The 26,714-nt window shown below is 31.7% G+C and overlaps 1 protein-coding gene and 1 pseudogene across 1 annotated transcript; both read right to left on the bottom strand.

The window, feature by feature from the left end:
* Nucleotides 1–12,841: 12,841 nt before the first annotated feature.
* LOC105797083 (uncharacterized) lies at nt 12,842–13,548 on the bottom strand. The gene is made up of 2 exons (XM_012627009.2): nt 13,146–13,548; nt 12,842–13,070 (listed from the first exon to the last, which is right to left on the bottom strand). Exons 1-2 carry the CDS (start codon nt 13,506–13,508, stop codon nt 13,023–13,025), a joined length of 411 nt encoding a protein of 136 aa, XP_012482463.2. The 5' UTR covers nt 13,509–13,548; the 3' UTR covers nt 12,842–13,022.
* A 5,683-nt stretch (nt 13,549–19,231) lies between these two features.
* Nucleotides 19,232–22,555, bottom strand: LOC128039902 (protein Ycf2-like; annotated as a pseudogene).
* Between the last annotated feature and the right edge of the window lie 4,159 nt (nt 22,556–26,714).

The raw sequence follows: 26,714 nt of genomic DNA, 5'->3' as shown, positions 1-26,714 counted from the left end.
TCCAATGGTTACAATTGATTTCAATGAATGGTCAAGATCTAATTCTAGAACCTTCCCACCTAACTCATTAAATGTTATACAATGGTAGAGTATTCTAGAACTTATAAAATATTATACACGATTCTACACAAATCTGATCCCTTCTTCAGCTTTTAGAGTCTTTCGAGGCACTCCAAGAACCTTGTGACTCGATTCTCTTGTGTTTCCTCGATTTTGGGTTTAATGAGGCATTACTCACTCGCGGGGCGTGACACATGCACATGCCTCCACCTATTTAAAGTCTTCTATTTAAACCACTCAATTTCACGTTATGAAAAAAATTGATATAGTTAGAAAAAGATAAAAACAGCTTTTTAGGTCTCCCAATTTTATAAATGGGTAAATTGGTCTTTCTAAAAGGACTTTTTTCCTCTAATGATTGCAAAACACCAAGTTGATCCCCCTTTTTTAACTAGTCGAAACAAGTTCTAAAAGAAAAAAAAACATAGTAATAAATACAAACATACCGAAAATGGGAAAAAAGAATTTGCCCCGTATATCCTTAATCTACCAACCAAATGAATATGCATTAAATATTAAATAAATATCTGCATAAGATGGGTTGCTTGTACATTTTTTATGTTTTTCTATTATTGATTATCTAGGTTTACGGTTAATTAGAATGTTGAGGGAAAATTTTCAGTTGTGAATCAAAAGCTTGTTTGATTTAACTTTTGGGTATGAAAAAGCTTGTTAATAGGCAACTTGGTTTCTAGATTCTTTCCTTACGTTCATATCAAATCAGTGTCAGTTGTTACTTGTAATATTTATTTTTTCTTTTAGAAGTACCAATGCCTAACTTGGGCAAAATACCATTAAAAGCCTTTTTTTAAAAAAAAAATTACCGAAATGGGCTCTGTAAATAATTATTTACTGGAATGGCCTTTTTTCCCCGAAAACGCGTCCACGTCAGCGCTTTTTCAGGGGACATAACAGCAAAACGCTTCCTTGAGGAAGCGTTTTGCCCGTTTCTCCCCACATTAGGTTTTGGGTTTTTCGGGTTAGGGTTAGGATTTTTGGTTTTTAGGATTTTTAGGGTTTTGGAGAAAAAATTAAACAAATAAGGGATTAGGGTTTCTTAATTAAATTAATTATAAATTTGGGCAAAATTGGATTACGTTTCGTGTTTATAGTTTTTTAAGAAAAAATCAATTAAATTAGGGTTTAAGGTTACTTGAGTAATTTAATTAAAATTTTTTTAAGGAAATCGCTCCCACGTGGACGCGCTTTTGGTACAATAGCTCCTGAAAAAATAAATTTGAATTGACGTTTCTAAGTAAATAGTGTCAAAAACTCTTCAAGTAGGATATGTTAAATGAAATAATATCAAAACTATTTTGTATTTTATTAAATGAAATAATATCAAAATATTCAAAATAAACTATTTTGTATTTTATTACATCAAATAATATCAAAATATTCAAAATAAACTATTTTGTATTTTATTACATCAAAATAAACTGTTTTGTACAAATATATTAAAATAAAAATCAATCTTCGTGCTCGCCGGATTCAGTGCCACATGGCAGTTGTCGACGGTTACGCGCTGGACTCCTTCTTTGTCCAACTTCCGGCGGGGGTTGTGGTTGCTCCGGCGGGGATTCTGGTTCATTCGGTAGGGGATCTGGTTGCCGGTGTTTGGACGATAAGCTACCTTGATAGAATAGTGAATGTGGAGGTGTTTGCATCACCAACGGCGAAGGTGTTTGAAACCCATACGGTGATGGGGTTTGGTAAAAAGAAGAGCTCCCCGACGGCCCTTCTTGCGATCCCTCGTGCGACGATGGCCTATACATCGACGGTCCACTCGACGTAATAAAAAATGGAGATGAACCAGGCCATTAACTCCAACTTGCCATGGGACTAGAAAAATGAAACATATAAGGGTTAGGATACATAAAAGGGCTAGGATACGCACTTGGAATCATCCGAAAAGGCTGTGCCGTGGGTATCGTCAGTTGAACTGCTGGGTCAGGTGACTGTGTCGGTGCTGTTGCTGGGCCTGGTGATTCTATGGGTGCTGATGATGGGCTGGGTGAATTTTCGGGCCTCGTTGATAGGCCTGTGTCGTCGTGCCTTCTTATTTGATTTAAAGGGCCACGTCATTCCCTTTAGAGACTCAATTGTCGCTGTCTCTCCTCTGGCGACAGTAAATATGGCTTGCCATGGATCCTAAACCATGACATGTATTCCGACACGTACGCTAACTCTGGAACGATTATTGGTTCCCGAGTAGGTATATAATCATACCGATCTTCCCACATTTGGATGTAGTGTGACCAGAATCTCGGTCAATTCGTATGCAATTGCCGTAGGTCGATTTTGTGATGATCATCCAACACCTCAAGTGCCACGGGAATCAGTTGTCAGAATCCAAATTGCCATAATACTCTGTCCGACTGGTGCATCTCCACAGTCGCAAAGTTGACCAATGGGACTTTCACATGCCAACCGTTTGGATTTTGGAAGTTCTCATCCGGAATTACTGCCTGAATTGCCGAATCCTCGTACGGTGTCCATTGAAACTATAAGACCATGATGTAAATATTACTTATATACTAAATACTAAATATCAATCGACTATCTCATGATGGAAATATCTATTTTATTTAATACTTACTTGTGCTTCCGACCTTTGGTCCAATAGAAGTCGTATATCTTCAAGAGAGGTAGGTAGTCGAGCATAACTTACCGGATGGTTCCACCTAATTAAATAAATTTTTAGCATTCGATTATATTTTAAATCTACATAATAATTGTAAAATCTAATATAAAATTTACCTCGTTATAAGTGGGAATGTATACGGGTGGTCCACTTGAGGATGTAAAAATGGAAAGCGAAACCGTGCCCATGACTGTAGTAGTGACAAGCAACCTCTGACTTATAACCGTGCCCAGTACAATGTTGCCAACATGGCAGACCCCCAACTAAATTCACCAGCTACTCGAAAATCGACGAGTTTCAGCAGCCATCTTAGATGCATGAGGTTCCGTGACAAGTCCGGCATCAGATAGCCTACAATTATCTGAAGAATGTATGCCCGAGCATATCGGATTCTTTCTATTTCGGTTGAATCATCATCCGAATCTGGGAATGTTTCTCGTAACCAGCCCATCTCAATTCGACCTCCGTTAATATTCTCCGGAATAGCGCCCAAAAGCTTGTAGCATACCGCTCCCCAATCACCAGATTGAACAGACCCGGTGACTGCGTACCCGTCCACTGGCAATCCCAATTGCAAATTGACATCTTCCAAAGTGATAGTGCACTCTCCACATGGAAGATAAAATGTGTGCGTCCCGGGTCTCCACCTCTTAATCAACGCACTGATGAGTTTCGGGTCCAACTTGCATCCCCGGCCTACCGTCGCCACGTGCCAAAAACCCACCTCCCACAGGTAATTCTTTACCAACGGTGATGGAGGACCATGCATATTGCGGATATAGCACTGCAATATCCGATCTACAGACTTTTATAACAAATAATAAATAATAATTATTTAAAATTGCATAAATAAAAAAATCTTAAATAATATTTAAAAATTAAATTTAACAGTTACCAGTTTCATTTGTTCCACGGATATATGCTTGTCATCAAGACGAATCAATTCCCCGGCCATTGCTAAATTGGTACAAATTTTTACGATTTAAAAAAAATTCAAAAAAATAAATTTTAAAACTATTTTAAAAATAATTAAAAATTTAAAGCTATTTTAAATAGAAAATTGAGAGGAAATTGAAAGAATATTAGGGAGAAATTGAGAGAAAGGATTTAGTTGTGAAAAAAAATGAAGGTGGTGGGGGTTTATAGTTTTTTTTTACCGTTGGGGGGGTCACCAACGATCAAAAAATTAGCTGTTGCTACTGTTCACGAGCGGGCAAAACGCATCCCCAAGGGAGCGCTTATGTGGTAAGAAAACGTGCTCTTGAGGGAGTGATTTCTATCCACGTAACCAAAATGCTTCCTCAGGGACGCGTTTTCCTGCCATGTCCCCTGACATCGCGCTGACGTGGACGCGCTTTCGAGGAATTGGGCCATTCCGGTAAATAATTATATATCGGGCCCATTTCGGTAAATTTTTTAAAAAAATGGACTTTTAATGGTATTTTGCCCCCCTAAGTTACTAATTTCCAAACTTATTATGAGAAACTTATTCACGATGGGAATGAGCATGATGATGGAGATGTATTATGAGTTATTGTTTATTGAGCGAGGTTCTACAAAGTATGATTATTTTTGAATTACGTTAAAATTTTAGGTGTTATATATCTCTTTCTTTACTCTTTTCGTTGTTTATCTTTATTCACTATTTTGTTTATACTTATGTCTAAACAATAGATTGGACATTAGTTTGAATAAGGTACAAACTGACTATTTCTTCAATTATCATTTTAATGTCATTAAAAAAGTTCATGTATATATATATATATATATATATATATATATATATATATATATATATTATAAGTCAACGTAACTTAAGCAATGCACTCAATCAAAAGCAGATATATAAAACAAGTAAATTATCTTTTGTTGAGAGTGAACAAAGAATGTTAAAACTTAATTTATAATTCAAATTAACTTTTGATTTTTTAATTAATTCTAAAATATCTAGCTAATGCATGAATATAATGCGCTATATTTTTTTAATGGTAAATATCACTTTTTATAGGTTGATCCAATTATGGGAGGGAAACCTATGAGTGATGAGATTTGATTTTTTTTTTCAACATACTCGTAAAACTTGGATTAAGCAAGTGAGCATTCAAAAACAAATTGGATTGAGGCTTTAAGAAGGTGCAATTTTATTGTACTCGCAATATTAATTATTTAGATAATTTAACAATGATTATAAATAAAATGTAGGATAATCTCATGAGGTTGGTGTAAATAAGTTCTCAAACTCTTACCTTAGTGACTAGAGATGTAATGGGAGTTTTTGGTAATGGATGCATGTTCAATAAGAGCACAAGCAACATGTGTTAGAAATAAAAGGCATTACCATTGAGCTTTGGGAAAAGATCGATAATTTTAATATGGATCGCACAACAATTGAAGAGAATTCGCACCGAAATCCTCAAAAATTTTGAAGTAGATTGAGTAGAATGTGAACAGCGCATTTTGAAAGAAATCAGATGATAAGTAACAGAAGAAATAGGATAAATGTTTATGCATGCCCCTTTGAATTTCCCTACATTTCATTCAACAAAGTCACGACCTTCGGTAAGATTTCTTTTAGTTATAATTGCAACTTCATAATAATAATACTAATAATTAAAAGATTCTAATATTTATCTATTGTATAATTTGTCAATTGCAGAATAAAGTTTAACTATGGACAAAGCTATTTACATAAGGATTGATTCAAATTTAGAACTTCATTAGTCTTTAGGCGGTGGAAACTTTATTTTTCTTATCTTCATTTTTATGACATGTGGCTCGATAATGATTTTATTAATATAATGATTTAAGTAATAGTATATCTAAACTTTAGCAAGGTGTTTACTATGATAATATATGTAATAGGCCAATTTGCCCGGCCCATTTTATTAAACCAAATAAAATAAAATAACAGTCCAAAAACAATGGCCCAAACTACCAGCCCAATTCGGCCTACTAGCCTAAACACTTAATGGCCCAACTCGGCCCAAATCCCAACCTATTGGCAGAAACCCTAGCAGCGAGCAGGCCCCAGCGCCGCAGCAGCCCCAACTCCGCCACGCGTGCCAAGCCTCTGCCCTCACGCATGCGCCTTTGCCTCCGTACATGCCACGTCCCCAGCCCTGCTCTCCGTACCTGCAAGAGACGAACAAACGAGCAGCAAAAACAGACAATAACGGCAAAAAGGAGCAGCAATGAGGGATTGACAGCAAATACTAGCAGTAAATAGAAAATGCAAAAAAGTTTAAAATTTCTTTGTCTCTATCCGGCTATAAAAAGGGCCGATTGAAACTTGTAAGGGACACGTATATTCGAATACAAAAAGAAAAGAAAAAAGGTTCGAAGATATCAAAAAAACATAAATCAAAGATCGATTAATTTTTTGGAAAGGTGGTTCTTTTTTCTTGTTTTTCTTTCTGTATTTTTCTTCTTAGCGGTTTATCTCTTCTATTTTTTTTGGTCGCATACATATAGAGGTAATAAAAAAGGGTTTAAGGAACGAAGAGTTACCTGACCTTGCCTGCTCCGTCGCCATCGGAGATCGAGAAAAGGTTGAAGGCTCTAGGGCAGCCTGGTCGTTGACGGCGATCTGCGAGACTGGTTTCAAAACCCTAACAGAGGAAAACAGGGGGGTCTCTTCTGTTTTGGAAAATAGGGCTGAAGTGAATTTTTTTTATTTTATTTGTTTAGTTTAAATAAACATGCAAAACGACGCCATTTGAGGCCTTTCTCAGTGGCCTCAAAACGGTGTCGTATTAGCCGTAACCCGATGGCATGACCCGAACCAGACTAGATCCGCGCGTTTTGGCCTCTAGTGGGCTATTTTTGCACTTGGTCCCTCACTTTTTATGATACATTCAAATCAATCTTTATATTTTATTTAAATTTGGCCACGCTTTTTTATATTTTATTCCTATTGGGTCCATACAGAGATGTTGCGTTTTGAAGGAAAGGGAAATTTCCCATTTAAATCCTCATATTATCCGCATGTCATGTGTTGGCCCTTTTAGTTTATTTTATATTTCTTTTTTTGTTAATTTTGTTCTAAATCGATTCTAATCCTTTTTTGAATTCAACAATACTTAATTATTTAATTTATTTAACCTTTTATTATTTTGGATCTATTTGTTTTTTAAAATCTAATATTAGTTAATGATTAAGCTTAATATTTTATTATTATTTTATGTTTTTATATGTATTATTGTTTCAAGTTTTTCTCAAACGTTATATATTATTACATTTTTAAATTATAATGTATTTTTATTATAAGTTTATTACGTATTATTATTTTAAATTTTATCATGTATCACTACTTAAATTTATCATATTTTTATATTTTTACGTAAATTTGGCATGATTTGTATATATTTCTTGATGTTTTTTATTTTATAATATATTTAAAATTTATTTATATATTTCTATATTTTTTAAAAAAAGAGCTATACAATAATGCTCTTATATAATACTATTTCATATATGTATGTATACACAATTTATATTAAATTATTTTTATTATATACATCCATAATATATTTGATTTCATATTATCATATAGATATTTTATTTCTTTCAAATATTTTAACATCTTCAATTTATTTCAACTTATTTCAATATGGTTAATTTATTCAAATTTATTTTAACTTTTTAATTTATATATATCATATTTATTTCTTAAATTATGTTTAAACTTATATATTTCATTAGTGCTATGTAGATTTGTTTGATTTTTAATTAGTTTGCTCTTATTAGCTAATGTTGATGTTTACATAATGTATGTTTGGAATTATTATTGTCCTGCTTATTTGTATTCGTTGGCGTACATTTTATTTTCAAATTGTCCTTTTTGCGTTGTACGAAAACATTCAACTGTATTACATTGCTTAAAAGATTGCATTTTATTAAAATATTAAAATAGTTTTAAGTTTCCAAAATACCCGATAGCCAATGATTCTCGAGAAAATAGTGCCCTAACTTACTGGGCTTCAATTTTCTTCGTTGAATTTGGGTGGCCAAATATCTTTCAAATAAAATTGCACAAATCTCAAATAAAGTTCTTCGGGATTTCAAAATGTTGGACCCTAACTCACTGGATCTGATAATTTTGCTACCTCGAATTAAGGATTTTTAAAACAAAGGCAATATTCGGTGTTTAGGAATTTCGAGAAATTGAACCCTAACTTACTGGGTTCTAATTTGCCGTTTGACCCAAATAACCAAGTATCCTTCTCAAAATACATGAGTTTTAAAGGTCAAAAGATACACTTAATTTCAAAGATTAAACTATTGCACCCTAACTTACTGAGTGTGATAATTTATTTATTTAAAATAGGCGCGTCTTATTACTCAAATTGGTTTATTCAAATTTTCTTCTAAAATCTTTTCAAAATTTCGACACTAAGACATTAAACAATCAATTCGGTACCAATATTGGGCGTTACGAGGGTGTTAACCCTTCTTCGTGCGTAACCGACTCCCTAACCTGTTTTTTAGATTTCGCAGACCAAAATCGTTTTCAAGGTGAGCCGATCACACCTCCATAAAGGATCGGTGGCGACTCCAATTTTCGTTTTTTAAGTCGACAACTAAATTTTTGTTTTTTTAAAAAGAAAGTGGTTTCGACAATATATACATATGATATTACAATTTTCAGACTTTAAATTTTATAGGTTATTTAAATTTTAGTTATGAAATTATTTTTATATATTTTTTAATTTTTTTTATATTTTTATCTTAATTCAATTGCAGCCAAATAATGTTGCCTATGAATAAATATCCACTTTCTTTAAGATAGCCTTACCTATTTTTTGTTACCAACCAACTAAAATTTTTATTCAAAATAAAATTCAACGATCATGATGTTTAAATTTGCAACCAAATATTATGGTTGCTAAAATTGACCTTATAATAGTTGTGTAACATACGTAACTAAATATTATGTTATTACAAATTAATATTTTACAAGTATATAAATATTTTTACATAAAAATATTAACAAATATATTATTATTGTTACGTGAAGTATTTGACAATCACATTTTGTAAATACTAAAATTAATTTTTGGTAATGACTATAGTCGTTGTGCAATATATTGCATCACCAATCAAAATATCATTGCAAAATAATATTTGGCAACCAATAATATTATTTTTACATAAACGATATGGTTGTTAAAATAATTTTTGAAATGACATTTATGTGCCGCGCAATGTAATACACATTTAATTAAAATGTATCACAAATAATATTTGAAACCATTATAATATTGTTACACAAAATATTTAAAATATAAATTTACATGGTTGCAATCAACATATTGTGGTTACACAATAGTTTTTGTAACTAAAACAGTTGTGTCATAATTAAAATATTTTTAGAGAAATAAATTAAGCCTATGTTAAAAAAATTATATTTGAAAACAACAAAAGACAGTTGTAATATATATTTAAAAATGATTTTTCAATTGGCAAAGTTGTATATACAATATGAGGTAAATATGAGTTTTAGCATTAATAATTCTTGTTTTTCTTGTGGAATTTGCAAAGCCTCGCTCCTTCCAAACACTTTAAGCCCATGCCTTAGCCTAATTTAGCGCACACATGACTTGCTTTTTTTAGTAAAATAAGAATAACATAATGATTTTACATAACAATTCTCAAAATAGGAGGTCCAAAAGCCTCTTCAAAAACAAAAGATAACACAACCTGAGGAGGCTTATTACAAATAAACACAAAAGCATTAGTCCTAGTATTCTCAAGCCGTAAATCGACAGAAAGGTTGCTCCCTAATTTTGCTAGAGCATCAACACTCTGGTTCCCCTATCAGAAAATGTATTTGATATTAGTTTTCGAGATAATAACACAGAGCATCCTGCAATCGTTAATTAAAATACCAAGCAATTTATTAGAAATAATCTCATTAGAAATAAAAGAGATGACAACAGTAGTGTCAACTTCAATTTCTAAATGAGAGATTTTTAAGATCAATAGCAAGCTTTTAGGCCACCTCTCAATGCCCATGGCTTAGCCTCAATGCTACTGGCTTTAGGAATGTACCTGTTAGTTCCTTTAACCCAAGATCCCTCTTGGCCCCTAATAACCACCTCACCTTCTACTCTCCCAGGGTTCCTAAAAGATGAGCCATTCGTGCTGAGTTTCTTCCACCCTTGCCGAGGAGGAAACCATTTAACTGACACAACGAGGGTGGGTAGCAAACTCTAATCACTAGTGAAGTAGCAAAATTTTGCTACCCTTGCAAAGCATCTTTGTCTGATACTCCATTGTTTTTGCTTTCTCTTAAAAACGATGGCGTTTCTAAGCAACCAAATTTTCGAGACCGCAACAAAAAACACAAGATACCATGGCAACTTTAGACGATTAGTCTAAAACTTTACTTCAATATTACAGAAAATCCAGCCTTCCCATTCGTTATCAAGAAGTGGTAGACCATTGTCATTCCTTGTAAAAATGGACCACCAACCCTTGACAACATCACACCCTCTCAAAATATGGGTAATTTCATCACTATTAGACTGACAAAAGGGGCAAACATCAGTGTTAGGCCCGAAAATACCAAGAAGGGGTGGATTGGTATTTTAAAAATTTCTACAAATTTTTCTAAAGGATGAGGAAATGAAAGAAAAGCTTGGACAATTTGATTTATAGTGGTTCGGCCCCAATTGCCTACCTCCACTACCTTGGTATACCTCAACCAAGGATTTCCCAATTCACTATACTTAATTATTACCTTTAAGGAAAATGTATAACTTTTACAATCTTTGTCTTTTTCACAAGGCTAAGATAGAACATTCCCCCTATTTTTTATTGCTTAACTAAAACTCTCTAGCTTTTGTGACTCAATTAGAAACCTTTTACGATCTACTTAAGGTTTTATACCTCAAAAACCTTAACTATGTTCTTTACAACAAAGAGAAGATGAGCAAACTAACAATGAACCTCTAGTAGGTGTGTTTGCAAATTGAGGCTCTACATACAAAGATTTGAGAGAGAGAAAAAGACATTACAATAAGCTCTCAATGAATATGTACAAGAGAAAATGAAGAAAATAAAGAATTGACAACTTTTCTCTTGATTCCTATGCTTAAATGTTCATCTCTTGTATCTTGAAGTGTTCATAATGTGTTTATATAACAAGGGAAAATTTGTGACCGCTTATAGTCGTTGGGGATAGTTTCTAGCCGTTTGAAGCATTGCAAATAGACTTGTATCGATATAACTCGCAAGATGTATGGATAGAAGTGGATCTCTATTGGTAGAAGTGGACTTGTATCAGTAGAAGCTCCCCTGAGTATCAATAGAAGTCTGGAGGAATACTTTGGGTACTTTCTGACTTGCTTCTATCGGTAGAACTTCCTCCAAGTATCGATACAACTTCCTAGACTTGTATAAAATGAGTTTAAAACATTTAAAAACATTTTAGATTGACTCAAAAACATGTAGATAAATTAAAACACATTTAAAACTTGTTTTTGAGTACATTTACATGTTTCTGAAATGCTTTGAAAATGTTTAACAAATTTTTCAATAATTATTTTTACCAAATAACTTAGGAAATATAAATAAAAATGTATCTTAAATGTTGTTATATCAAAACTTGGGACATCAAAGCTAATAATAAGAGATTTTCTAGTGGTTGAAAGAGTTAGTGGTGGTAAAATTTTGTTGATGCATTTCCAAAGAAACATCTTAAGGGCACGTTTGGTTCGCTGTAATGGAATAGAGGTGTAATAGTAATTCAATTGTTTGGTTGAATGGAATGGAATAGAACTGTAATAGTATTCCTGTGTTTGGTTGAATGGAATGATGTTGTAATAGCATAAGGAAAAAAATTAAAATGACTAGAATACCCTTAGCAGAATTTTTTTTAGGTAGATGATTATTGTTATTGTTATTAAATTTTAATAAGATTATTAATATAAATAATAAATAATTTAATCATATTTTAACATAATTATTATTAAATATAATTTAATAAAATATATAATTTAATAAAATTCTTAGTATTAAATATTCTTATATGAATTTACTAAAATCATAATATATAATACTATAAAATATAATTTAAAATAATTATTATTAAATATAATTTAATAAAAATATATAATTTAATGAAATTCTTAGTATTAAATATTCTTATATGAATTTACTAAAATCATAATATATAATACTATAAAATATAATTTAAAATAATTATTATTAAATATAATTTAATAAAATATATAATTTAATAAAATTCTTAATATTAGATATTCTTATATGAATTTACTAAAATCATAATATATAACACTATAAAATATAATTTAAAATAATTAATATTAAATATAATTTAATAAAAATATATAATTTAATAAAAAACTAGATAATTATTCTTATATGAATTTACTAAAATCATATTATATAATACTATAAAATAATATATAATCTACTTTATTATTTTTAAACTACAATGCATATTTAATGTGCTAAAATATCATTAGTGAAACAAATAATTTAATTATTCTACAATAAAAAATATTAGGAGTAATAAATAACTTGAGAATTATATTTTGCATAAACATAATATTCATATATTAACAAAAGGTTACATGAAATTCATGAAATTCTATGTCATAATCCATATGTTATAATTCATATGTTATACAGTTTTACAACATCAAAAAGTTAGGATATTGTAATGACATACCATCCCAAATATTACAAACAAAAAAAGTTACAAAAATATCATCAATAGAATCATGATTTTTAATGGTCAGCAAGAAATCTTTTGACCCATTCCAACCGCACATCAGAAGGTAAACTAAAGAAAACGAGCATTTGAGTTGGATGATCTGGAATTTTGCTCAATGCTCGATACCCCTCATCCACAGTTAAACCTTCTATTTCACATAAGTTGGATATAAATTTGTAGCTTTTTCTTGGATGATCTGGAATTCTTCTGACTTTTGTTGAACTACCACATCGGAGGCAATACTCCTACTGATTTGTTCGCCAATGGCCCGCATGTTTTCCGCCAATAAAGTGGCAGCATTATGAAATGAAGAAGAAACATGCTCACTTGCATCAGAATTCTTTTTTTCTTCGTTGAAGATGTGGAATCCCCTTGGTTTCTTGGTTACAGTTCTGTAGCAGAAACATCCATGTCATCCAAAGAGACATCAACTTCGCAGTCATAGAATTTGTTTTTTTCTTCATTAATATCTGTAGTAGGTACATCCTGAACATTTATTTCTTCAATAACATCAGCGGCTGTTTGAGCATCTTTCTCAATCACTCGATCTCTTGCGTAGATGGCAGTAAGTTGGTCTTAGTAAGGGAAACTACAATGTCTGAATTGACCGGCTTCTTTATGACTCTATAAAAATGAGGAAATCATATTAGTTATAAGTTTGGTAAAAATAAGATAATAAAGACTTGAAATAATTATTACATTTAAATAAGAGTTCCAAATCGCATCTTCAGCAACAACGAGCTGCCTATGCTCATCCCAACCAAAACCACTATTGTTTTGGCCATTAAGCATGTCATACACAATTGACCAATCCCTTTTTAGTAACCTAATCATCGATTCAATATTAGGTCTAGCCTTCAACATTGCATTGGGTAAAGCCTTTTCTAACATTTTTTCCAACTCGTTTAAATAATCGGCTTTGAACCCCGTATCAGCATTAAAGGTTCCAACATTGTGCAAGTCCACCATGTAGGAAACCAATGCATCTTCTTCTAGAACCCATTTCCTTTTGGTTCCTCGAGAAGCTTGGGAAGAAACATTTGATTCTGAAACACTTGACATAATTATCTTAAGAAAAAATCAAATTAAAATTAAGTTTAATATCATGAATCAAAAGGTGAACACTTTACAAAATTAAAATTAAGTTCAATATCATGAATCAAAAGCTCAACACTTTATAAAATTATAACACATGATGAATGAAAAGAAATTAAATTATAATTCAACAAGTTTAGTACAATACAAAATACAATTCAAACACCACCAAAGTTTCACAAACTAGATACATAAAATAACATAAACAAATTAACTCAAACTCATTTTGTCCCTAAACCTAACTAATTTATAGATGTTTGCCATTCATCGAACATTTGGTTGGCTAGTTCCATCCTCCAAGTAGCCCATGCATCCGATGGATGAATATTTATGATATTCGGTTCATCGTCATCTACCACATTACTAGGTAATCCTTCTCCCACCTCCACTTCAATAGGATCAATACTCATATGGGTTCGAATAAAATTATGGAGCAAACAACATGCAATAATGATTCTATTATGCACCCTTATAGGATAGAATGATGGACTCCTAAGTATCCTCCATCTAAGTTTTAATAACCCAAAGCATCTTTCAATAATATTACGTGCTGAGGCATGTTTCATATTAAAAAATTCTTGTGGAGTACTTGGCTGATAACCCTGACGCCACTCATCCAAATGATATCGTTGTCCTCTAAAAGGTGCAAGAAATCCCTCACAATTTGTGTATCCAGCATCAACTAGATAATAACAACCTATAAAAAAACTTTTTTTTAAAATGATTAATTCCCTAAACAAAGTTTGATCTTAATGAATAACTCAAAGTCCTCTAACTATCCACTTACCATGAGGAACTTTTAGTCCATGTCTCCTACTAATGGCATCTCGAAGAACCCGTCCATCAGCAACAGAACCTTTCCAACCAGGAAGAACATAAACAAATTGCATATCAGGTGTACAAACACATAGCATATTTGTTGCTATGTCACCTTTTCGCATTCGATATCTAGGTTTATCAACTGTTGGAACCCTAATCTTGATATGGGTTCCATCAAGAGCACCTAAGCAATTCTATATCACATGTTATAAAAACTTGAGTTACGATACTAAATTTAAATCTAAATCAACTAAATTATGTACAAGCTGTAATTGGCTGTAATTGGCTCTACCTTTTTAAATAACACATCTTGTAAGCGTATGACAGCATTTAAAACACTATGAAATGATCTGCTGACAGTTTCCCCGGACCTATTAAAGTGATGCTTGATAACTCAATTTTTAAGGTGATTGGAAATGATATGTAAAAACATTGCCACTTGCTCATCAACAAGCATGTTCCTTGACGACTTCAATCCCCCTAAAGTTTGTAACATCTCACATAGTTTAAAAAAGGAAAATCTATTCATCCTAACTTGTTCAATACAGGTCTCATCACTAGCATATATAAGCCTTTTCACATAATCCCGTTTTGCATAAAAATCTAAAATATAGGACCTGATCCTTGGTCTATAAGTATGTAGGCTATAGATGGCACCCAATGTAAGTAAGAACCAACTCGCAATTCTACAGATTTGCAACCATATTATCATTGCAATACCAATTCTTTTACACCTCACACTTTGTCCTATAAAAGGCAGACGAGTCATTACTGCAAGATATTAAATTGTTATATAACTTCAAATCGTAGTAAAAGGGTCACATTTCTCCAATTCTAATTTCAATAACAGTAAAATAAAATTAAAGAGTTTAATTACCGAAGAACTTATAGTTATTTAGTGAATATAAGACGCTCAACTGTGGGTGGAGAAAGCAATCAAACAAGCCAAAGAATTCAAGTTGCAATAACACACTATCAAAGAAAAATGAACAATACAAATTTAGAATCTTTACGAAGCAAAAAATAGAAATTAAAATTATCTTTGCAACTTGAAATTCATTTCTTTATCAAATTAGTTGTCATGATATAAAAGCACTTTAGGCCTAGATAATACATTCACAAATGGCATGCCTAGTCTATTAACAAAAAATAGACTATCCTTGTGAGGTGAGCAAATTTGTTTTAGTTACTTAATTAAAATAATTATTATTAAATATAAATTGAAAAACAAATGCATAAAACCAATCCATTACAATAAAATTAAAACTTGAATAACAATTGAAAAATAATAGTTAAAATTAAAAATAAAAAATTCTATTTTGCACTAACTATTACAATAAGCACTTAAAAAATCTGTATTTTATGTGTATAACCATGATTCATGCTAATAAAATTCAAGCTCATCTTTCAAAGGTTGTTAACAAGAACCAAAATGGTTTTTCATCCTTAACATACAGGTGAACAGCCATGTGAACAACCATATGGAGGTAGGATCTTCCAAATATATAGGAAAGTAATAGAAAAAAATTTAGCATGCCTGTGCTGGAAATACAAGTGATGATAGAAATAGTAAAAAAAAGTGATCTGGAGATCGAGATTCTTTATGCGATTCAGATTAACATTTAACTTTTGCAAAGTTATGTTTAATGAATGAATGACAATTTCGTTGTTGTACAATTACTTACATTTATTGTTCTCAAATATCTTTACAAGTGATGATGTCTCTAATAAATATTTAAATATTATTGAACAGAATGTTACCAAAATGAATGAAATAAAGCCCTCAAAAAATAGTTACAAACTGTGTATACAAGCAGCCTTATATAAGCATTAAAAATCGACATTTAACACAAGGATAAGCCAATGATAGTCACTCCATCAGCTTGTATTTCGAGCATGATTAGTCCTGGGTTAATTGGTTGATAAATCACATTTTGAATGCCAATTAGATTACTCTTTATCTTTAGCCACAAGATTCCTACAAAAAACAAACACTTCTCATACAAGTCTCTTCAAATGTATAGACTCCTCACATATTTTATTGATTGTAATTCTCTTTTGTTGGTTGTGTCTTAACTCAATTAGTATCAACATTGTATTATCTTTTTATTAAGGGTTGAGGATCCTATAAGTATGCATATTCAATCATAGTGATAAATAATAATGCGTTCTCAACGAACTAATAAGGAGTATATAGAAGTGTCCAATAGACTTATTACAAGCCATGAACAGGTTCCTAAACTAATAAGGAAAAAATAAGGCAGAAGTTCAAAGTTTTTAACCATCTAAATCATCTAACCCAAACAACACCAACATGACAAATAGTTGTTGTACTAATTTCCATTTGCTACTCTTGTTTTCCCCTTTTTTGGAAAGATGCTAAAGAACTTCCCTTCACAAAGTAGACTTCCCTAAGTCACAAAGTAGGCTTGCAACCTTATCTTCTTTTGTACTAATTTTTGAATATCTACATTAATGGAGTCTATTTTAACTTTAAAAGATCAATTACCTTTTCTTTCTAGGCAGCCAAGGGTTGAGTACGGGGTGTCCAATTTACTGTTCCAACATCAGTTTCAACAAGTATATGTTTAATAACTCAGATGAAAAAATATATAAAGTTCGTTTCCTCTCTTAGAGTATTACATTATTAAAAATAAACACATGGCAACAATCATTGTAAATCAACCAAATCATAAGCAAAAAGAAAAATGGTAGCATCATAACCACAATACCAATATTCAGTGATAATCCCCTCTGTGTAGGACGTGTACTTTGGTAAAAGCCATGCCAGGCTTGTAATCCCTGGTCCAAATCTTTTCTATTGATAGTTGTATTTCTAGCATGTGAGCAATCGATATGCCTTTTACATCTTTAGGTTACTTTCCGTGCCAAAATTGGAAGGGAAAGCCGGCTCTTAAACCGTGAGTTGTATCCAGATGAGTTTGGAGTGGTAATTACTCTAGTCTCTATCTGTTTGTATGCTTCGATTACTATCTAAGGGGCATTACCAGTATTTCATGACTGTGGAAATGAATAGATTAATCCAGGACACAAAAACAAAAAAATCTGATCTTTTTTTATCAGCCAAGGGGTTAACAAGAAAATTTTTCATCTTTTCAATCAAACATGCAATAGAAAAGATTTGGACTAGAAAATAGAAATCATAAGAAGAAGCAGAAATCGATGGAAGGGAAAGGGAAATTACCTCTGGAAGAACAACGTCGGAGAATCGATGGAACGGAAGGTAGATGAGGGCAGAGAATGGAATAGAAAATAGGAAACAAGGGCGGAATCCATAATTGCCGCTTCACGAGGGGAATGTATATTACAGCCAATGGAGGTAATAGCCCCATAACTGAATCGGGCCTGCTATTACGGGCAGCCAAACGCCCATTTGGAGGTGGGCCCGCAGAATAGGGGGAATGCATGCCTATTCCCCCAACCAAACGCCCCCTAAGTTTTGGGAAAACTTTCAGTTTCCATAACCTCTTCCACCTTTCTTCCTTCCCCGTCACTGACAACTTCTTTCTCTTAGTTGCAAGATCATAGGCGTTGGCAAGGGAGAGCCTCCCATCTTTTGAATGCTTCCAACACAGGCAATCTGACATCCCCAATTCGAATGAGATAGGCGTGCTAAAAGTAGCATCAAAAAAATTAGAAGGGATTTGAATTGAAAACTCTTCCATCGCATTTACATTTAAAGGACATGTTTTGTTCACTTCTTAACAAGGGCCTAATTGTCCGAGCTCTAAGTTGCCCTAACCTACACCAGTCATCATCCCAATAACTGATACTGTTACCATCACCTACCGCCCATCTCAGTCCATTAACTTTTTTAAGTGAAGCCCAAATGGTAGATATTTTTCTTTTCTCCCGTCCTTGGTCATTTCCTAAGAGATATTTGCTAGCCAAGACTTTAACCCAGAGAACATCTTGCTCATGAATCAACCTCCAATCGAGTTTCAACATATGGACTTGGTTTTTAAACTTCGAAGTTCTAATCCCATGACCACCAAATTCCTTGGGCTTAGATAGATTACCCAATTAGTAAGGTGTAATTTTCTTGCTTCATCGGGTTTACACATTAACACATGATTTGCTACATCAAAGAGTTCTAACACATTTGAAACACTTCCGATTAGAATCTTAACTTAATCGAACTTTGGCATCACGCCAATGTGACAGATTAAACTAATTATTATTTTTAATTAATCTCACAATATTTTTTTCAACGAGATTGAGGAATTATCTTTTGGACGATTATTTATTTATTTTACAATCAACTCTCTTTATAATTACTCTATTTGTCTGCTGAGATGTTACTTATTATAGAGAGGTGATTGTTATAAACCTATAACAACATGCTATTATAGAGATAATCGTTGTAAACTTACTATAAAAATAAATTTTCATCAAATAAAGTAAGTGCTAATTATATTCAAAAAGAAAGAAAATGGGAATCAAATTAATGTAATTAAAAGACGAATACTAGGTACATGCATTATTATTTTATGCATATTTTATTTTACATTATTTCACATGTTTAATTATAAAATTCATAAATCTAACGAGTTCAATTAATCAATATGAGTTATCTAATTTAATTAATTAATTTATCATAAGTTACTAAATTCAAGTAATCAATTTATAATTTTATGATGTTCCAAATTCATAGGGATCTTAATATTTTATTAAATTGATATTTTTAATTCCACTCATTGAAGATTATATGAAATTTAATGACTTTATTGAAATAATATTTTAATTAAGATAATTTTCATTTAATAAATGATAATTAATAGGCTTGATTATATGAAACAACTATAATTTCATTTAAAAATTTAGACCATATGCTGTTATAGAGAGCTAATTTAATAAACTCGTGCATTGGAACCCACGGTTATGAACCCGAATCCATTAGTATAGAACATGTTCTTTTCCAAGTGAAATCCCCTACTATATGAAAGAGTGAAAAAGTGCTTTCGTTGTTGTGGAATAATAAGCCTTCATATTTTAATACATGTATTTAATTTATTTGGGGCTATTAGAGTGGGATCCACTCTTTGGGGAATATGAGTCGAAGCAATAACAAGAATATTTCTAGTGGAACATCTTTCACAATCCTTAGAGAGATAGTTCACTAATAAACCGAGGGATAAGTTATTCGCCTCATTCACATTCAAATCATGAATGTTTGGAATCTATATTATGCAAGGAGACATTGCTTTTGCTAGTTCGAATTGAAGGGTGATATAAAATCGGTCTATTTCCGACATCATATCCATATTTAACGCATTCATCATAGTTAGAAGCTCCAACTCTGTATCAAGGTCACGATCAATAGTGTCACTATCATCAATAGCATGACTAGCATCAATATCGTCACTGTCATCAATATTGATATCACCAATAAGAAAACCTTTAAGCTTGTTATCCAGGAACTTTTTCAGAAATACTATAATGAAAGGAACATAGGAGTTTGTCGCCAGGTATTTAAACAAATAGGATCGCCCGGTTCCTATAGAACCTATCACTAAAATACCCCTAGAGGGAGATAGGGCTAAAGCAGAGCGAAAAGGGTTTTTTACGAGACGGGAAATGAAAACTATTAGCTCCACACGAAGTTTGTGAATAAGTGGTTGTCTGATAATGAGCAAGGAATATCTGCCTTTCTGATGTATTGAACTCGTAATTCATTAGATACTTTTTATGAATGTCAACTAAGTATCGTAAGTAAAATCGTCTCGGTTGTTCAATCATTTGATAACCAGAGTCATTCTTCGATAAATTATCACTATGAGTCAGACTCAATAGAATTTGATCAATCCTTTTGTTTTGTCGTTAATGTGGAGAACTGAACCAAGAATTCTTTTTCTTTATCATCAATCGAATCACTGTTCGCCAGGATTCTATTTTCTCATCAATCCAATCACCGCTCACGTTTTTTATTTTTCTTATCAATGAATAGATATCTTTACTTGTATGACTTAGATGTCTCGTATTTCTCGAAAAAATGATTTGATTGATGGGATTTGGTATGATACTTATGAGATCGATGATATCGATGAGATTGATATTCAAATATTTCTTCTTAGAACGTATTGATTTGACCCCATAAACGGGACCACCACCCCCATAGCATGTTTTCGCCAAAAGCAGAACCCCGTATTTCTTCTAAAGAATCTCCTAATTGTTCCAGAGCAACTAGAAAGAGATTCTTTAACTAGAAAGAATTCAGTTCAGATGTAGGATGCCTATCCAGAAGTTTTTGCAGCTCAATCATGTATGATGGAATCATCAAAGATTTGACCTTTTCGAACTCTATTTGTAACTCACTATAGGCTCGAGAAACAAAGAGAAGATGTGTATGAACGAGATATCCAACAACAAGAAGAAGGAAAAGGATTGAATAGAGGAACTCCTAAACATTTGGCGATCTCAGATGTGTCAATATTAATGGTGACTCATTATTTCGATGAATCATTTCTTCGAACAGAAGAAAATTATGTAAACACTTATTCAAAATCTCACTTATCAGATTCCATTGTGGAAGACACAATTTTTCTGAAAAATTTGCCATGATATATCTGATCCATGCATAATATCATGAAAAATGGATACAAATTTTTTACTGCTGCTTAGTATCGGTAATATGTCTGAAAAAGTATCTGAAAATATCAATTTTAGATATTTGTACCCTGTCGAAGTAAGGAACCATGGCATATATGTTTGGAATATATTTCGTTTTGAGAGAGTTGAAAAAGCACTATCTCGTTGAAAGGTTCTATACATCCACCCTTTCTCAACGCATTTCTTTAGACAAAGATTCTGTTTTTCCGCTTTTCGGATGGTAAATATTTCTCAGAACATGTAGTGTGAATCAAACCCATGTTTGAATTGAAATTGAGATATTGATACAGGCCTTTTTCCACATAAAAAAGGAATCTTTTGTTACAATAGAAGTAAAAGTGATGTGGATTATTCAAGAATCGAAGTCGATTTGCTTTATAAAAAAGAAGATATCAATGAACTTCTATGAAATGGTTTCACAGGATTCAGCCAATTGTCTTGATCGTGGGATATCATTAAGAAATAGGAATCCATGTTATCAAAAGATTTCCTACGATTGTTTCTAGTATGGAATGAGTCAATCATCCACTTTGGTATCTTATTGACCAAAAATGGTGATATTGTTCCTCCATTGATCAAGAATTCCCGTTTTTGAGAAGTATTATGATCATCTAATAAGAAAAGTTTCAATTTTTTCAAATGAACGATTTGAAGACCTATTGATTCTAACAACTGATTGCAAAGTTGATAATTTGAACCTTTCAATTCATAGATGTGGATCTCAAACCTATAATGGGGATATTCCCGAAACTCACAAAAAAAAAAGAAGTGAGTTAGAAAAAAAGAGAAGCAACTTGGACAAAAAGAAACGAAGTGACTTAGACAAATCTTTTCTGTTGATAACCTCAAACCAATCAATCGAATATTGATTAATACGTAATCGATCGAACACTACTTGAAAATAGCTCTTCTGCTTAGAAACAAAATGTTCCAAATGCTCCTAGAAATTCTTGCTCCCATTGGACCATTTGTATCTATATGCATTAGGATCCCGATTCATGGATCTCTCGGTCAGAGAAATCAAAATATGAGGATCGAACTATTTCTTCTGACTCATTTTCAAATTCAATAAATGTTGGTTGATCGTATATTTCATTATAGTTCTATGATTCAGAGAACCATTTCCTATTTGATCCCTTTGAATTCCATATTTGAAGTTGTGATCGAATCGATTCTTTTTAATGAATCGATTCAATACATTTCTTATGTACCCATAGGTGCTATATTGGATTTGAATAAGATTTCAGATCAATCTATTTTGATTGACTACCTCCATTATGTTGTTACTAGCAAATACCATTATTTTTGGTTTTGGATCTTCCAAATCATTCCCGTAGGAGATCCGGACCCATTTTTTTCTGATCCTTCGATAAAAAGATTCATTTTCTTCATAAAAAAATAGGAGGTAGAGCCGATAAAGATTTCTTTTTTGATTCATCCCTGGAGTTGAATACCTCATTCAAGAATTATTTTTGATCCAATCCGTAGGAATCAATAGAAAAGGCAAACCCCTTATAATACACCAAATCCAGCTCAGTTATTGATATAGTGAATAGATCTACCATAACTATGGATGTTGCTATCATAAGTAAAAAGTTGTCATAGAGGGTTAAAATAAAATAAATTAAAAATCAATTTTTCTAAAAACTTCTGTTATAACAAAATGCTATTATAATGGGTGACTACTATAGAGAGGAATGTCTGATATAAATGAAGTAAAAATAAAAATTGAAAATAATTAGGGCTTAATATAACATTTGGTACCTAAACTTGACAAATTTTTTCTATTTTGGTACCCAAACTTGACATTTTTTTAATTTGTACCTAAACTTGACATTTTTTCTTAAGTTGATACTTAATCTTTTTTGGGGTCCAATTTGGTACAAAGAACTTGACTCTTTTTCCTAATTTGGTACCTTTTTTTTTGATTTGGTACTTGAACTTGTCAAACGTTTTACAAATTACTCCAATATACTAACTGTAATATCCAATTTTAGCCCGGGCTCACATATGGAAACATAATCTTCAAGGATATGTAATCTTAGATATGATATGCAATCTTAGATATGATTTATGCAATCTTAGAAGATATGATTTTGTAATATTAGAGATTTAATTTGTAGATACCTTTTAATCTTAGCCGTTGATGTAATTGATCTGTACCGTTGGATTTGGGGAGGCTCAACTATAAATAGAGGTCTCTCCCTTCATTGTAAAGGAGGAAAGTTGGGAGTAATAATAATTCTTAAGAGTATTCCCTCAAATTTCTCTTTCTCTTGTATTTTTATTTTCTTTGACGTGTTCAATAGGGTCCTTTCGACTTCATTTATTTGCAGATTTAGGCCCAGAATTTATGTCAAAGCTCGATTTAGTCTTTTTTATTTATTATTTATTTTTATTAAATTTGATTTTCTTGTTATTAAATTATTATTATTGTTATTATTATCATTATTATTATTACTATATATACACATACGCATATTTTTTTACAATAATATATATACATACATTTGTTTAAAAAACTTTTATAAACACATGCACATATTATATATATATATATTTTATTATTATTCTATTTGCATAACTTTTATATACATATATATACATTTACAATTTATATACATATACATTTTATATACATATACATTTTTATTTCCTAACTTTTATATGCATATATATACTTTTATATATTTTTACTTGATAAATATGTATATACGTATGTTTTCTTATATTATTCTTCATAAATTTATATATATATATATATATATTTCTAAATTAATTAATTTTAATATATGTAATTATTATTATTTGTTTATATATATATATGTAATTATCTTTTTATAATCTATATATATGTATATACTTTTTTATATATGTACATGTATATATTTTGTACCCTTTTTTTCTCTTTATATTTTTTGTTTATTTCCTTCTTTTGTTTATCAATATATGTTTTCATTTATATTTTAAAAGCATGTTTTCTTATTTCGCTCATTTATTTGATGCTTTGCATGTTATTGATTTATTTTATTTATTTGTTTGTTTATATTATTTCTATGCCATTGTTGTATTTATTACTATTGTATTTGTTATCACGATATTTATACATACATTATAACATTACATTATCTTTTACTCAAATTTAAAATGGAAAATTTTCAAAATAAAGATAATACTCAGATTTAGGATTTTCAAGAAAATTGAGCCCTAACGTATTGGGTTCCGATTTTCTTCATAAAATCTAACAATCGAGGATTGTTCTTTAATCAAACAAAATAAAACTTGTCATCGGGAATTCAATGTGTTGTGTCCTAACGTATTGGATGTGACACGTTGATTTCTCGAGATAAAGATTTTTTTAAATATATATATATATATATAAAAAGGAAATATTGAATGTTTGAGATTTTAAGAAATCGTGCCCTAACGTATTAATGCGATTTCTTCATAAATTTTAAATAGTTAAATATTTTCTTAAATTTTATTATCTGAGTTTTTGGACTAACTCATCTTGAAGAGAATAAAATGTTGTGCCCTAACGCATTGGGTGTGATATTTTTCTTTTCAAAAAGAGAAAGTCTTAATAAATAATTTCATTTAACTAAGGATAGTATTTTTTAAAACTCTCGACTTTAAGACATTAATTAATTAATTTGGTACCAATTTTTGGGCGTTACGAGGGTGCTAATCCTTCCTCGTACGTAACTAACTCCCGAATCTGTTTTTCTGAAACTCGTAGACCAAAGCTATTTTTTAGGTGATCCAATCACACCTTAATAAAAGATTGGTGGCGACTCCCAATTTTTGTTTTTTTTAAAGTCGACAACTAATTTTTGTTTTTTTCTAAAAATAAAAAATGGTTTCGACACTAACAATGTTATTTTTTTATGAAGTAGCAAAATAATTAATGTATAACCAAAATGTGACAAATGATATGATACATTTTTTTGTATTTTATATGATCAATTACTTTTAGTTTTATTTAATTATTTAATTATTTATTTGTTAATGAATTTCTTTTAATTGGGGTTTTAATTTTTTTCTTATCTAATGTTAATTCATTAAGCATAGCTTAATACCTATTTTTTAACATGAATTTCCTCTAATGTTAGATAATATTTTTGTAGCATAACGAAAAAAAAACACTGTTAGTATTTTGAGTAATTTTATAACACATTTAATAAAGTTAGGTACCGAATTGAACCTAAAAAAGGCTTATATACCAAATTAGGAAAAATGCTAAATTCAAGTGCCAAATTGGACCAAAAAGTTTAGATGCCAAAAAATAAATACCAAATTAAAAAATATGAAAATTCAATTACCATAATTTTATTGCATACAAAGTACTTTTAAACTGAAAAGAAACTTGGGTGTTTAATTGGTTAAAAAACGAAAACCCATAGATAATAGAATTGGATGAAGCAATGAATCCGTAGTAAATACTGAATTTAAATGGCAAGTGGTATTTATTCCAAATCAATACGCTTAATCTTGTTTTCTTCCAAATAAGGAAAGAAAATGAGTAGGCCCAGTTTTCTTGAACCCCACCTTCATACCTTATATTACCCAATAAGGGAAACTGTAACAAATCAGGGATCCATGGGGCGTCCATTATTATGGCCAGTAGAACAAAATAATATTATTCTAATTCTAGTTGACGGTTGACCGGCCTATGCAAAACCACTACAACAGTGAATACTGCTACCCAAAACCAGACACCGATTCGCCTGGAAACAAAACTGTCATTTAAGGAAAACCAAACCATTTGGTGTGCTTTGCGTAATCTAGTGGGCTGGAAATGTATTTCAATTCAACAGCTATAAATAGATTCTTGCTAGCTTTCTTCTTTCTGTACAAGCCCAATTTTTGCCCGGGCCCATTACCAAAATTTTAACCCAATACCCAAAGCACCTAAACCTAAAACCCAACTACAAAGCCCAAAATTAAAAGCCCAACCACCCAAATCAGAAAACAACCCTAACCCTAGGTGTGTCGCACCTAGGGTATCCACTTGCTCTGCTGGCCGCCGCCTACGTCCCATCGCCTCAGCCACTTGCCCCATTCGTCCCATCAATTACCTGCAACAAGAAAGCAAACACAGAAGCAGCAAAGGCAGAAGCAAAATCGGCTATAAGGAGGCCGAATATCATCTTGGAGAAGGGAGGTTTTTTTTTTGGTTTTATTTTCCTTTCCTTTCCTCTTTGTAAGGTTGTTCAGAAATAAGAAACATAAAAATCAAAGGTTTCTGGCTCTATTTGTTTTCGTTTTTACATATCCTAACCCTTTTTTTATTTTTTGTTCATTTATTTATATACTTATAATATATATAACAAACAAAAAAAGAAAAAAAATTACCTTTTCCGAAGTTTTTAAATCACAAGCGCCTGATGGCCAAGTGATGACAGCGTATGACGGGGTTGAGGGAACCCATGGCCGGATTTGAGAAAGGGGGGAGAGAACTTTCTCAATTTTTTTTTTCAAAGGGAAAAGAAAGAATGAAGATTTTTTAAAAAAATTTGGGTTTAAATAACCCCATAAAACGGCGTCGTTTTACCCTTAGGTCAGTGCCAAACGACGCCTGCTTTTGGTTCTGACCATGCAAGTGACCCGACCCAGAGGGGAGGATCCGCGTGTTTTCTTAAAAGGAGGTATTTACGCGCACAGTCCCTCCTATTTTTCAGCGCAGTATAATTTAGCCCCTTTTCGTTATTTTCTTTTATTTTT

The sequence above is a fragment of the Gossypium raimondii genome, chromosome 3 (genome assembly GCF_025698545.1).
Source record: "Gossypium raimondii isolate GPD5lz chromosome 3, ASM2569854v1, whole genome shotgun sequence".
Classification (NCBI taxonomy): Eukaryota; Viridiplantae; Streptophyta; class Magnoliopsida; order Malvales; family Malvaceae; genus Gossypium; species Gossypium raimondii.
This window is presented reverse-complemented; position numbering and strand designations above follow the sequence as displayed.

Excerpts from the sequence above, each read along its gene's own strand:
- LOC105797083 (XM_012627009.2), bottom strand. The coding sequence starts at position 13,508 with ATGTCAAGTGTTTCAGAATCAAATGTTTCTTCCCAAGCTTCTCGAGGA. Across the intron at positions 13,071-13,145 it reads TTTGGAACTCTTATTTAAAT|AGTCATAAAGAAGCCGGTCA; the intron begins GTAATAATTATT and ends TCATTTTTATAG.